Below are 14,278 nucleotides of genomic sequence, written 5' to 3' on the forward strand. Positions count from 1 at the left end.
AAGTTCACCCCTCAGCCAAAGATTCCACTGACCCTCAAACCAAAGGAGACCAAATGGGCACACCAGTCCAGGGGCACGAATGAGAAGGCAGGGGGTGACAGGAGAGCCGGTAACGGGATAGCCGAGGTGGAGAAAGGGAGAGTGTTGCCGTACCGTGGGCTTGGCGATAAATGTCACAACACAATATGTGTATGAATTGTTTCATGAGAAACACGTCTGCCCTGCAAGCCCTCGTCTAAAGCACGAGTGAAAATGACATCAGGCCACGCAATAGAGGAGAATCACATCATAGGTCCAGGCGCTGTCGCTGAACAATAAGACCGAATTGGGCCGCCCTAAGTCCTGCAGTATCAGTCTCAGCTCGGCCAGAGAGCGTCGAAGATTGCCCAGGTCGACGGTGCCTTGGAGGCCCACATAGCACTCCAGAGGGACAGGAAAAAGTCCGAGTCTGAACTTGCTCAGCAGGACGGTGTGCCGCAGCAGGCTCTGCAGGGCCGCCACGGAGACTGGGTTTCCACGGAAGCTGAAGCTGGTGAGCTGGGAGCAGTGGGCCAGAGCAGGCAAGATGGACATGAGCTGGGAGTCCCTGATCCCGCACCCATCTAATGCCAGGCGGTGGAGAGTGGCTGAGGCTCTCTCTAGCACAACTTGGAGGAACTCGGGACTTAAGGCCATCATGTTGACCTCACTCAAATTCAGGTACCTTAGGTGGCTGGTGTTCAGGCAGGACGCCAGGTGGATCAAGTCAGACTCCAAAAGCAATCAATTAGTCAGTGAGAGGGTCACCAAAGGGCTCTTCAGGCACCTGAGCACCTGGTCTAGGCGGCCTTCCAGGAAGAAGATAGAGTCTAGGTGGAGCTCCTGGAGCTGGTGCAGACTGAGCAACTGAGCGCTGAACTGGGAAAGTAGCTTGTCCACTCCCTCCGCCGCCCAGGGAATGAAGGAGATCGTCATGATGTGAGAGACGCGCAGTCTGCTCACATTCACCATCTGGCTGAGGTGAGGAGCAAAGCTGGCCAGGGTGAGCAGGTCCCAGTGGCCATTCACTTCCACCTCTTGGACACAGTCCAGCTGCACCATTCTCAGGATCTTCTGAATGTGTCTGAGTGGCATATCAAGAAACTCCAGCTTCCTACAGCACAGCTGTGGCAGACCTTTTCCCTGCTTGACCCTCTTCATGAGGAAGGTGAGGAATTCATCGGGGGTGGCTTTCTGGAGACAAAAGTCTTCTAGGAGCACCTGCACAGGGGCCAAGAGCTCTTTCTCCTCCTTCCTTGAGTCGTCCACTTTTGGCCTCTTCGTCTTAGGCTGGGCGGCCTCCGGCTCCTCGAACGAGCGCACGGAGGACCAGTCCCAGGTTCTAGGCGCTACGTTCCAGAAGTTGGTATTCGCATTCAGCCGTAAATCCAGCACTTGCAGTTTCCATCTTCTGGGGCGGATCTTGTGGGCAAGCAGGTCATCGAGCCCATCCAGCGCAGCTTTTAAGATGTCCTGCTGAGGCTGCTGAGCCTTCATCAGAGCCCCCAGGGCAAGGTGGCTGAAGGGCCAGGCCCGCACCATTGCCTTCAGAGTCTCGCTGTGTCTCCCAGCAACAGCCTCCAGGAACAAGGGCAGGAAGAGTTGCGTGGGCAGTGACTCCAGAGAGGCAACGGCCAAGGCTTCGTTCTGCAGCAGGCTCTGCTTGGCAAGGTCCAAGAGCCTGGCTGGGCTTCGGCTGCTCATGCCGATCGATATGTGCTCCAAAAGCAATCCTGACCTGAGCTGGGCGGGAAGGGTCTTCTAAGGCCTCGGGGAGAGCCAAGGTGATGACTCCAGCACTCCGTGTTCTGGGTCCCTCCTTAGCTCCTCAGAAGCCTTTCGAAAGAAACCTGTCTGCTTTCAAGCCACGGTGGTAGGGTCTGGCAAGTCCAAAGTTCATGGGTCAGATGTCAGGCTGGAGGCTTCTCCTGATTCACGTAGCTGCAGGGGCTGAAGAACCCAAGATCTGCTGGCCAGACCGCTGCAACAGGCTCACGGGCGGCAAAGGAGCAGGAATCCGACGTCAGCAGGGAAGACCGCCGCTGGCTGCCTCAAGTCCCAAGAACCGCAGGGCAGCTGGTGACGAGCTGGATGCAGGATCCTGAGTGAAGGCAGCCTTGCATGAACAGCCCCCTATATACTGGAGGCAGGCCACTCACACACACGCACACACACCCCCCTCCAACAAATCCCCCTCTCAACTGATTGGCTGCTCAGGGCAGATCTCATCACCGAAGTCAGTGCGTAATCTTCCATCTCATCATGGAGATGATTGCGTTAGTCTGTAACTGCCAAACAAGAAACGATCTACCGAACTACTCAGGATCACGGCACAGCTCAGTTTGCACACCACCTTACCCAACACCTTTCCCCACCGGTCAAGCCTACATCGTCCTAGGATGGCCTCAGCGGCTCCCTCCTTTTCCTCTCACTCATTTTCTGAGTAGAAAAGACATTCCCCTTTGAACTTGTGGAAGTTTCACCATCATCTGGGTTATCCCGGGGAACGGTCGTGGGGTTGCTAGTCAGAAAACGAGTGAGAGTTTTCGCTAGGGGCCTTATTTCTTTTTTTCCCCACACGTATGTCACGAAAACGTCTCCCTGTTTCATGAATCTGTCAACTCTATCAAATCGATCGGCATTTGGGTCCACATTTTCTGGCACATGCAGCCCCCGATTTAGTTGAGGAAACACCCCAGCTAACCCTTTCAGGGTCAAATGTTTTGACAGTCTATCTCCTCCCTCTTCTCTCATGAGGTCTTTCCTCTTTAACATTTCTTTCATCCTCAGAATCCATTAAGTCCTTATCATGGATCAAATTTCCACCCCCCACCCCCACCTCTATGCCTCCACTTGGCTAGGCCAGGGTTCCCAGAATTGTGTGGTTGTCCTTTTTCTGATTGGATGTTATGATACTGTGTTTTGTAAATCCTGCCCTCCAAGATGTTAATGAGGTGGGATTAGAGGCAGTTATTTGAATGAGGCAGGACTCAAATACTGCGTTAGCTTATATCCGGAGTCAATCTCTTTTGACCCAGAGTCCTTTCTCTGACAAACGCCTAGACCCAGGGGAAGATCGTTATGGAGGATCTTAATCCAAGAGCTGACCGAGAGAAAGAGAGAGAGAAAGAGAACTTTCCCCTGAAGCTGGGGCCCTCAACTTGGACTTGTACCCTCCTAAACTGGGAGAGAATACATTTCTCCGAAAGCCATCCAGAGTGGTTTCTCTTTCTTAGAAGCACTAGATAACCGAGAGAGTCCTGATTGGTCAGTTTCCCTTCTTCGTGATCTATCTGCCTTTCCACACCGGCGAAATCAGGTTCTAAATTCAGCGTCCTTGCCAGATGGACGACTTTTCCCCGATCTCTTCCACCATGTTATCCCCCCCTGATGCTTGGAGCAAGTTGACTCAACTCCCTCCAACTCATCACATGCACACAACTTCTCTTGAAAGAACTATGCTACGGGGTCTCTATGAGTCCGGTACATCACACAAGGGAATAGCACGCAATGACAAAGCACAGTGAAGCATCCGCGACACTTCTCACAACATGGATGAATGTGGAAGGCATTCTGTTGAGTGAAATCAATCAATCCCAAAAGGACAGATAAATACACCCAGAACAACTCATGAAAAGGTTTACCAAGAGAAAGAAACAATCTTCTAGGGAGGGGAGGGGAGGCGCGGGAAGGGAAAAAAAACTAACTAGACAAGAGATAAGTGGTGCCTTTTTTTTCGGAGAAGGGTAAGACAGCACACGGTGGAACCCCGCTGGCCCAGTCGTGAAGATCTCGGCTGCTAAACAAAAGGCTGGCAGTTCAACTCCACCAGCGGCTCCTTGGAAGCCGTATGGGGCAGTTCTACCCTTTCCTATAGGGTTGCGATGAGTTGGAAACCACTCGAGAACAACGGGTTTGGTTGGGGGTTTGTCGGTTTCTTTGCTTGTTCGTTTGGTAGGCTGGACACACTACTGGGGAGAGCAGCACAGCTTGACCAAGGAAAGGTCATGGATGATTCCTAGATACACCCAAACTCCCTGAGGGAGCGAATGACTCGGCTGACAGCTGGGGACCGTGGTCTCGGAGAACATGTAGCTCGACGGGCAGAACAGAGTGTCGGGGGTTCACTTTGGTCCCCCTAGAAGATGTGTGTCACTTTGCCTAGGCCACGATTGCCAGGATGCTGTCCTCCATTTTGTGAATTGATGCAACTGGCCTATGTGTTGGAAATCCTAATCTCTGGCCCTGCCGAACGAGGCAGCATTGGGCCCTGTTGAGGAGGCTTAGGGTGGGATGTAAAACCCTTTCTGAGATCACATCCTGATCCCAATGGAAAGAGAGGTTCCCTGGGGAGGGCCTGCGTCACCTTTTGTCTTCCAAGAGATGAAAGGAGAGACGAGCGAGCAGAGAGCCGGGGACGTCACAGCACCAAGAAAGCAGCGCTGGGAAGAGAGCGTGTGCTTTGGACCCGGGCTTCCTGCACGGACAAACTCCCAGGCCAAGGGAAGACTGATGACAAGGATCTTCCTCCAGAGCCAACAGAGGGAGAAAGCCTTCCCCGGAGCTGGTGCCCTGAATTTGGACTTCAAGGCTACTAGGCTAGAACAACCCCGAGTCGATGGCCCCCGGACACCCTTTCAACTCAGTATGGAAGTCACTCCCGAAGTTCACCCCTCAGCCAAAGATTCCACTGACCCTCAAACCAAAGGAGACCAAATGGGCACACCAGTCCAGGGGCACGAATGAGAAGGCAGGGGGTGACAGGAGAGCCGGTAACGGGATAGCCGAGGTGGAGAAAGGGAGAGTGTTGCCGTACCGTGGGCTTGGCGATAAATGTCACAACACAATATGTGTATGAATTGTTTCATGAGAAACACGTCTGCCCTGCAAGCCCTCGTCTGAAGCACGAGTGAAAATGACATCAGGCCACGCAATGGAGGAGAATCACATCATAGGTCCAGGCGCTGTCGCTGAACAATAAGACCGAATTGGGCCGCCCTAAGTCCTGCAGTATCAGTCTCAGCTCGGCCAGAGAGCGTCGAAGATTGCCCAGGTCGACGGTGCCTTGGAGGCCCACATAGCACTCCAGAGGGACAGGAAAAAGTCCGAGTCTGAACCTGCTCAGCAGGACGGTGTGCCGCAGCAGGCTCTGCAGGGCCGCCACGGAGACTGGGTTTCCACGGAAGCTGAAGCTGGTGAGCTGGGAGCAGTGGGCCAGAGCAGGCAAGATGGACATGAGCTGGGAGTCCCTGATCCCGCACCCATCTAATGCCAGGCGGTGGAGGGTGGCTGAGGCTCTCTCTAGCACAACTTGGAGGAACTCGGGACTTAAGGCCATCATGTTGACCTCACTCAAATTCAGGTACCTTAGGTGGCTGGTGTTCAGGCAGGACGCCAGGTGGGTCAAGTCAGACTCCAAAAGCAAGCAATTAGTCAGCGACAGGGTCACCAAAGGGCTCTTCAGGCACCTGAGCACCTGGTCTAGGCGGCCTTCCAGGAAGAAGACAGAGTCTAGGTGGAGCTCCTGGAGCTGGTGCAGACTGAGCAACTGAGCGCTGAACTGGGAAAGTAGCTTGTCCACTCCCTCCGCCGCCCAGGGAATGAAGGAGATCGTCACGATGTGAGAGACGCGCAGTCTGCTCACATTCACCATCTGGCTGAGGTGAGGAGCAAAGCTGGCCAGGGTGAGCAGGTCCCAGTGGCCATTCAATTCTACCTCTTGGACACAGTCCAGCTGCACCATTCTCAGGATCTTCTGAATGTGTCCGAGTGACATATCAAGAAACTCCAGCTTCCTACAGCACAGCTGTGGCAGACCTTTTCCCTGCTTGACCCTCTTCATGAGGAAGGTGAGGAATTCATCGGGGGTGGCTTTCTGGAGACAAAAGTCTTCTAGGAGCACCTGCACAGGGGCCAAGAGCTCTTTCTCCTCCTTCCTTGAGTCGTCCACTTTTGGCCTCTTCGTCTTAGGCTGGGCGGCCTCCGGCTCCTCGAACGAGCGCACGGAGGACCAGTCCCAGGTTCTAGGTGCTACGTCCCAGAAGTTGGTATTAGCATTCAGCCGTAAATCCAGCACTTGCAGTTTCCATCTTCTGGGGCGGATCTTGTGGGCAAGCAGGTCATCGAGCCCATCCAGCGCAGCTTTTAAGATGTCCTGCTGAGGCTGCTGAGCCTTCATCAGAGCCCCCAGGGCAAGGTGGCTGAAGGGCCAGGCCCGCACCATTGCCTTCAGAGTCTCGCTGTGTCTCCCAGCAACAGCCTCCAGGAACAAGGGCAGGAAGAGTTGCGCGGGCAGTGACTCCAGAGAGGCAACGGCCAAGGCTTCGTTCTGCAGCAGGCTCTGGTTGGCAAGGTCCAAGAGCCTGGCTGGGCTTCGGCTGCTCATGCCGATCGATATGTGCTCCAGAAGCAATCCTGACCTGAGCTGGGCGGGAAGGGTCTTCTAAGGCCTCGGGGAGAGCCAAGGTGATGACTCCAGCACTCCGTGTTCTGGGTCCCTCCTTAGCTCCGCAGAAGCCTTTAGAAAGAAACCTGTCTGCTTTCAAGCCACGGTGGTAGGGTCTGGCAAGTCCAAAGTTCATGGGTCAGATGTCAGGCTGGAGGCTTCTCCTGATTCACGTAGCTGCAGGGGCTGAAGAACCCAAGATCTGCTGGCCAGACCGCTGCAACAGGCTCACGGGCCGCAAAGGAGCAGGAATCCGACGTCAGCAGGGAAGACCGCCGCTGGCTGCCTCAAGTCCCAAGAACCGCAGGGCAGCTGGTGACGAGCTGGATGCGGGATCCTGAGTGAAGGCAGCCTTGCACGAACAGCCCCCTATATACTGGAGGCAGGCCACTCACACACACGCACACACACCCCCCTCCAACAAATCCCCCTCTCAACTGATTGGCTGCTCAGGGCAGATCTCATCACCGAAGTCAGTGCGTAATCTTCCATCTCATCATGGAGATGATTGCGTTAGTCTGTAACTGCCAAACAAGAAACGATCTACCGAACTACTCAGGATCACGGCACAGCTCAGTTCGCACACCACCTTACCCAACACCATTCCCCACCGGTCAAGCCTACATCGTCCTAGGATGGCCTCAGCGGCTCCCTCCTTTTCCTCTCACTCATTTTCTGAGTAGAAAAGACATTCCCCTTTGAACTTGTGGAAGTTTCACCATCATCTGGGTTATCCCGGGGAACGGTCGTGGGGTTGCTAGTCAGAAAACGAGTGAGAGTTTTCGCTAGGGGCCTTATTTCTTTTTTTCCCCACACGTATGTCACGAAAACGTCTCCCTGTTTCATGAATCTGTCAACTCTATCAAATCGATCGGCATTTGGGTCCACATTTTCTGGCACATGCAGCCCCCGATTTAGTTGAGGAAACACCCCAGCTAACCCTTTCAGGGTCAAATGTTTTGACAGTCTATCTCCTCCCTCTTCTCTCATGAGGTCTTTCCTCTTTAACATTTCTTTCATCCTCAGAATCCATTAAGTCCTTATCATGGATCAAATTTCCACCCCCCACCCCCACCTCTATGCCTCCACTTGGCTAGGCCAGGGTTCCCAGAATTGTGTGGTTGTCCTTTTTCTGATTGGATGTTATGATACTGTGTTTTGTAAATCCTGCCCTCCAAGATGTTAATGAGGTGGGATTAGAGGCAGTTATTTGAATGAGGCAGGACTCAAATACTGCGTTAGCTTATATCCGGAGTCAATCTCTTTTGACCCAGAGTCCTTTCTCTGACAAACGCCTAGACCCAGGGGAAGATCGTTATGGAGGATCTTAATCCAAGAGCTGACCGAGAGAAAGAGAGAGAGAAAGAGAACTTTCCCCTGAAGCTGGGGCCCTCAACTTGGACTTGTACCCTCCTAAACTGGGAGAGAATACATTTCTCCGAAAGCCATCCAGAGTGGTTTCTCTTTCTTAGAAGCACTAGATAACCGAGAGAGTCCTGATTGGTCAGTTTCCCTTCTTCGTGATCTATCTGCCTTTCCACACCGGCGAAATCAGGTTCTAAATTCAGCGTCCTTGCCAGATGGACGACTTTTCCCCGATCTCTTCCACCATGTTATCCCCCCCTGATGCTTGGAGCAAGTTGACTCAACTCCCTCCAACTCATCACATGCACACAACTTCTCTTGAAAGAACTATGCTACGGGGTCTCTATGAGTCCGGTACATCACACAAGGGAATAGCACGCAATGACAAAGCACAGTGAAGCATCCGCGACACTTCTCACAACATGGATGAATGTGGAAGGCATTCTGTTGAGTGAAATCAATCAATCCCAAAAGGACAGATAAATACACCCAGAACAACTCATGAAAAGGTTTACCAAGAGAAAGAAAGAATCTTCTAGGGAGGGGAGGGGAGGCGCGGGAAGGGAAAAAAAACTAACTAGACAAGAGGTAAGTGGTGCCTTTTTTTTCGGAGAAGGGTAAGACAGCACACGGTGGAACCCCGCTGGCCCAGTGGTGAAGATCTCGGCTGCTAAGCAAAAGGCTGGCAGTTCAACTCCACCAGCGGCTCCTTGGAAGCCGTATGGGGCAGTTCTACCCTTTCCTACAGGGTTGCGATGAGTTGGAAACCACTCGAGAACAACGGGTTTGGTTGGGGGTTTGTCTGTTTCTTTGCTTGTTCGTTTGGTAGGCTGGACACACTACTGGGGAGAGCAGCACAGCTTGACCAAGGAAAGGTCATGGATGATTCCTAGATACACCCAAACTCCCTGAGGGAGCGAATGACTCGGCTGACAGCTGGGGACCGTGGTCTCGGAGAACATGTAGCTCGACGGGCAGAACAGAGTGTCGGGGGTTCACTTTGGTCCCCCTAGAAGATGTGTGTCACTTTGCCTAGGCCACGATTGCCAGGATGCTGTCCTCCATTTTGTGAATTGATGCAACTGGCCTATGTGTTGGAAATCCTAATCTCTGGCCCTGCCGAACGAGGCAGCATTGGGCCCTGTTGAGGAGGCTTAGGGTGGGATGTAAAACCCTTTCTGAGATCACATCCTGATCCCAATGGAAAGAGAGGTTCCCTGGGGAGGGCCTGCGTCACCTTTTGTCTTCCAAGAGATGAAAGGAGAGACGAGCGAGCAGAGAGCCGGGGACGTCACAGCACCAAGAAAGCAGCGCTGGGAAGAGAGCGTGTGCTTTGGACCCGGGCTTCCTGCACGGACAAACTCCCAGGCCAAGGGAAGACTGATGACAAGGATCTTCCTCCAGAGCCAACAGAGGGAGAAAGCCTTCCCCGGAGCTGGTGCCCTGAATTTGGACTTCAAGGCTACTAGGCTAGAACAACCCCGAGTCGATGGCCCCCGGACACCCTTTCAACTCAGTATGGAAGTCACTCCCGAAGTTCACCCCTCAGCCAAAGATTCCACTGACCCTCAAACCAAAGGAGACCAAATGGGCACACCAGTCCAGGGGCACGAATGAGAAGGCAGGGAGTGACAGGAGAGCCGGTAACGGGATAGCCGAGGTGGAGAAAGGGAGAGTGTTGCCGTACCGTGGGCTTGGCGATAAATGTCACAACACAATATGTGTATGAATTGTTTCATGAGAAACACGTCTGCCCTGCAAGCCCTCGTCTAAAGCACGAGTGAAAATGACATCAGGCCACGCAATAGAGGAGAATCACATCATAGGTCCAGGCGCTGTCGCTGAACAATAAGACCGAATTGGGCCGCCCTAAGTCCTGCAGTATCAGTCTCAGCTCGGCCAGAGAGCGTCGAAGATTGCCCAGGTCGACGGTGCCTTGGAGGCCCACATAGCACTCCAGAGGGACAGGAAAAAGTCCGAGTCTGAACCTGCTCAGCAGGACGGTGTGCCGCAGCAGGCTCTGCAGGGCCGCCACGGAGACTGGGTTTCCACGGAAGCTGAAGCTGGTGAGCTGGGAGCAGTGGGCCAGAGCAGGCAAGGTGGACATGAGCTGGGAGTCCCTGATCCCGCACCCATCTAATGCCAGGCGGTGGAGGGTGGCTGAGGCTCTCTCTAGCACAACTTGGAGGAACTCGGGACTTAAGGCCATCATGTTGACCTCACTCAAATTCAGGTACCTTAGGTGGCTGGTGTTCAGGCAGGACGCCAGGTGGGTCAAGTCAGACTCCAAAAGCAAGCAATTAGTCAGCGAGAGGGTCACCAAAGGGCTCTTCAGGCACCTGAGCACCTGGTCTAGGCGGCCTTCCAGGAAGAAGACAGAGTCTAGGTGGAGCTCCTGGAGCTGGTGCAGACTGAGCAACTGAGCGCTGAACTGGGAAAGTAGCTTGTCCACTCCCTCCGCCGCCCAGGGAATGAAGGAGATCGTCATGATGTGAGAGACGCGCAGTCTGCTCACATTCACCATCTGGCTGAGGTGAGGAGCAAAGCTGGCCAGGGTGAGCAGGTCCCAGTGGCCATTCACTTCCACCTCTTGGACACAGTCCAGCTGCACCATTCTCAGGATCTTCTGAATGTGTCCGAGTGACATATCAAGAAACTCCAGCTTCCTACAGCACAGCTGTGGCAGACCTTTTCCCTGCTTGACCCTCTTCATGAGGAAGGTGAGGAATTCATCGGGGGTGGCTTTCTGGAGACAAAAGTCTTCTAGGAGCACCTGCACAGGGGCCAAGAGCTCTTTCTCCTCCTTCCTTGAGTCGTCCACTTTTGGCCTCTTCGTCTTAGGCTGGGCGGCCTCCGGCTCCTCCAACGAGCGCACGGAGGACCAGTCCCAGGTTCTAGGCGCTACGTCCCAGAAGTTGGTATTAGCATTCAGCCGTAAATCCAGCACTTGCAGTTTCCATCTTCTGGGGCGGATCTTGTGGGCAAGCAGGTCATCGAGCCCATCCAGCGCAGCTTTTAAGATGTCCTGCTGAGGCTGCTGAGCCTTCATCAGAGCCCCCAGGGCAAGGTGGCTGAAGGGCCAGGCCCGCACCATTGCCTTCAGAGTCTCGCTGTGTCTCCCAGCAACAGCCTCCAGGAACAAGGGCAGGAAGAGTTGCGTGGGCAGTGACTCCAGAGAGGCAACGGCCAAGGCTTCGTTCTGCAGCAGGCTCTGGTTGGCAAGGTCCAAGAGCCTGGCTGGGCTTCGGCTGCTCATGCCGATCGATATGTGCTCCAAAAGCAATCCTGACCTGGGCTGGGCGGGAAGGGTCTTCTAAGGCCTCGGGGAGAGCCAAGGTGATGACTCCAGCACTCCGTGTTCTGGGTCCCTCCTTAGCTCCTCAGAAGCCTTTAGAAAGAAACCTGTCTGCTTTCAAGCCACGGTGGTAGGGTCTGGCAAGTCCAAAGTTCATGGGTCAGATGTCAGGCTGGAGGCTTCTCCTGATTCACGTAGCTGCAGGGGCTGAAGAACCCAAGATCTGCTGGCCAGACCGCTGCAACAGGCTCACGGGCCGCAAAGGAGCAGGAATCCGACGTCAGCAGGGAAGACCGCCGCTGGCTGCCTCAAGTCCCAAGAACCGCAGGGCAGCTGGTGACGAGCTGGATGCAGGATCCTGAGTGAAGGCAGCCTTGCACGAACAGCCCCCTATATACTGGAGGCAGGCCACTCACACACACGCACACACACCCCCCTCCAACAAATCCCCCTCTCAACTGATTGGCTGCTCAGGGCAGATCTCATCACCGAAGTCAGTGCGTAATCTTCCATCTCATCATGGAGATGATTGCGTTAGTCTGTAACTGCCAAACAAGAAACGATCTACCGAACTACTCAGGATCACGGCACAGCTCAGTTCGCACACCACCTTACCCAACACCATTCCCCACCGGTCAAGCCTACATCGTCCTAGGATGGCCTCAGCGGCTCCCTCCTTTTCCTCTCACTCATTTTCTGAGTAGAAAAGACATTCCCCTTTGAACTTTTGGAAGTTTCACCATCATCTGGGTTATCCCGGGGAACGGTCGTGGGGTTGCTAGTCAGAAAACGAGTGAGAGTTTTCGCTAGGGGCCTTATTTCTTTTTTTCCCCACACGTATGTCACGAAAACGTCTCCCTGTTTCATGAATCTGTCAACTCTATCAAATCGATCGGCATTTGGGTCCACATTTTCTGGCACATGCAGCCCCCGATTTAGTTGAGGAAACACCCCAGCTAACCCTTTCAGGGTCAAATGTTTTGACAGTCTATCTCCTCCCTCTTCTCTCATGAGGTCTTTCCTCTTTAACATTTCTTTCATCCTCAGAATCCATTAAGTCCTTATCATGGATCAAATTTCCACCCCCCACCCCCACCTCTATGCCTCCACTTGGCTAGGCCAGGGTTCCCAGAATTGTGTGGTTGTCCTTTTTCTGATTGGATGTTATGATACTGTGTTTTGTAAATCCTGCCCTCCAAGATGTTAATGAGGTGGGATTAGAGGCAGTTATTTGAATGAGGCAGGACTCAAATACTGCGTTAGCTTATATCCGGAGTCAATCTCTTTTGACCCAGAGTCCTTTCTCTGACAAACGCCTAGACCCAGGGGAAGATCGTTATGGAGGATCTTAATCCAAGAGCTGACCGAGAGAAAGAGAGAGAGAAAGAGAACTTTCCCCTGAAGCTGGGGCCCTCAACTTGGACTTGTACCCTCCTAAACTGGGAGAGAATACATTTCTCCGAAAGCCATCCAGAGTGGTTTCTCTTTCTTAGAAGCACTAGATAACCGAGAGAGTCCTGATTGGTCAGTTTCCCTTCTTCGTGATCTATCTGCCTTTCCACACCGGCGAAATCAGGTTCTAAATTCAGCGTCCTTGCCGGATGGACGACTTTTCCCCGATCTCTTCCACCATGTTATCCCCCCCTGATGCTTGGAGCAAGTTGACTCAACTCCCTCCAACTCATCACATGCACACAACTTCTCTTGAAAGAACTATGCTACGGGGTCTCTGAGTCCGGTACATCACACAAGGGAATAGCACGCAATGACAAAGCACAGTGAAGCATCCGCGACACTTCTCACAACATGGATGAATGTGGAAGGCATTCTGTTGAGTGAAATCAATCAATCCCAAAAGGACAGATAAATACACCCAGAACAACTCATGAAAAGGTTTACCAAGAGAAAGAAAGAATCTTCTAGGGAGGGGAGAGGAGGCGCGGGAAGGGAAAAAAACTAACTAGACAAGAGATAAGTGGTGCCTTTTTTTTCGGAGAAGGGTAAGACAGCACACGGTGGAACCCCGCTGGCCCAGTGGTGAAGATCTCGGCTGCTAAGCAAAAGGCTGGCAGTTCAACTCCACCAGCGGCTCCTTGGAAGCCGTATGGGGCAGTTCTACCCTTTCCTACAGGGTTGCGATGAGTTGGAAACCACTCGAGAACAACGGGTTTGGTTGGGGGTTTGTCTGTTTCTTTGCTTGTTCGTTTGGTAGGCTGGACACACTACTGGGGAGAGCAGCACAGCTTGACCAAGGAAAGGTCATGGATGATTCCTAGATACACCCAAACTCCCTGAGGGAGCGAATGACTCGGCTGACAGCTGGGGACCGTGGTCTCGGAGAACATGTAGCTCGACGGGCAGAACAGAGTGTCGGGGGTTCACTTTGGTCCCCCTAGAAGATGTGTGTCACTTTGCCTAGGCCACGATTGCCAGGATGCTGTCCTCCATTTTGTGAATGATGCAACTGGCCTATGTGTTGGAAATCCTAATCTCTGGCCCTGCCGAACGAGGCAGCATTGGGCCCTGTTGAGGAGGCTTAGGGTGGGATGTAAAACCCTTTCTGAGATCACATCCTGATCCCAATGGAAAGAGAGGTTCCCTGGGGAGGGCTTGCGTCACCTTTTGTCTTCCAAGAGATGAAAGGAGAGACGAGCGAGCAGAGAGCCGGGGACGTCACAGCACCAAGAAAGCAGCGCTGGGAAGAGAGCGTGTGCTTTGGACCCGGGCTTCCTGCACGGACAAACTCCCAGGCCAAGGGAAGACTGATGACAAGGATCTTCCTCCAGAGCCAACAAAGGGAGAAAGCCTTCCCCGGAGCTGGTGCCCTGAATTTGGACTTCAAGGCTACTAGGCTAGAACAACCCCGAGTCGATGGCCCCCGGACACCCTTTCAACTCAGTATGGAAGTCACTCCCGAAGTTCACCCCTCAGCCAAAGATTCCACTGACCCTCAAACCAAAGGAGACCAAATGGGCACACCAGTCCAGGGGCACGAATGAGAAGGCAGGGGGTGACAGGAGAGCCGGTAACGGGATAGCCGAGGTGGAGAAAGGGAGAGTGTTGCCGTACCGTGGGCTTGGCGATAAATGTCACAACACAATATGTGTATGAATTGTTTCATGAGAAACACGTCTGCCCTGCAAGCCCTCGTCTAA

General features: G+C 53.4%; 3 protein-coding genes across 3 annotated transcripts; all 3 read right to left on the reverse strand.

Annotated features, from left to right (window-relative positions):
* Positions 1 to 258: 258 nt before the first annotated feature.
* On the reverse strand, positions 259 to 1,722 carry LOC135232656 (melanoma antigen preferentially expressed in tumors-like). Its single transcript, XM_064293132.1, has 2 exons — positions 806 to 1,722; positions 259 to 712 (listed from the first exon to the last, which is right to left on the reverse strand). The coding sequence occupies exons 1-2, from the start codon at positions 1,720 to 1,722 to the stop codon at positions 259 to 261; spliced, it is 1,371 nt and encodes a 456-aa protein (XP_064149202.1).
* A 3,217-nt stretch (positions 1,723 to 4,939) lies between these two features.
* LOC135232657 (melanoma antigen preferentially expressed in tumors-like) lies at positions 4,940 to 6,403 on the reverse strand. Its single transcript, XM_064293133.1, has one exon. The coding sequence runs from the start codon at positions 6,401 to 6,403 to the stop codon at positions 4,940 to 4,942; it is 1,464 nt and encodes a 487-aa protein (XP_064149203.1).
* A 3,217-nt stretch (positions 6,404 to 9,620) lies between these two features.
* On the reverse strand, positions 9,621 to 11,084 carry LOC100663680 (melanoma antigen preferentially expressed in tumors-like). The gene has a single exon (XM_064293135.1). It carries the CDS (start codon positions 11,082 to 11,084, stop codon positions 9,621 to 9,623), a length of 1,464 nt encoding a protein of 487 aa, XP_064149205.1.
* Positions 11,085 to 14,278: the final 3,194 nt, after the last annotated feature.

The sequence above is a fragment of the Loxodonta africana genome, chromosome 11, assembly GCF_030014295.1.
Source record: "Loxodonta africana isolate mLoxAfr1 chromosome 11, mLoxAfr1.hap2, whole genome shotgun sequence".
NCBI lineage: Eukaryota > Metazoa > Chordata > Mammalia > Proboscidea > Elephantidae > Loxodonta > Loxodonta africana.

Coding starts and splice junctions, on each gene's coding strand:
- LOC135232656 (XM_064293132.1), bottom strand. CDS start 1,722: ATGAGCAGCCGAAGCCCAGCCAGGCTCTTGGACCTTGCCAAGCAGAGC. Junction 713..805: donor CGCCTAGACCAGGTGCTCAG/GTGCCTGAAGAG, acceptor CCTGAACACCAG/CCACCTAAGGTACCTGAATT.
- LOC135232657 (XM_064293133.1), bottom strand. CDS start 6,403: ATGAGCAGCCGAAGCCCAGCCAGGCTCTTGGACCTTGCCAACCAGAGC.
- LOC100663680 (XM_064293135.1), bottom strand. CDS start 11,084: ATGAGCAGCCGAAGCCCAGCCAGGCTCTTGGACCTTGCCAACCAGAGC.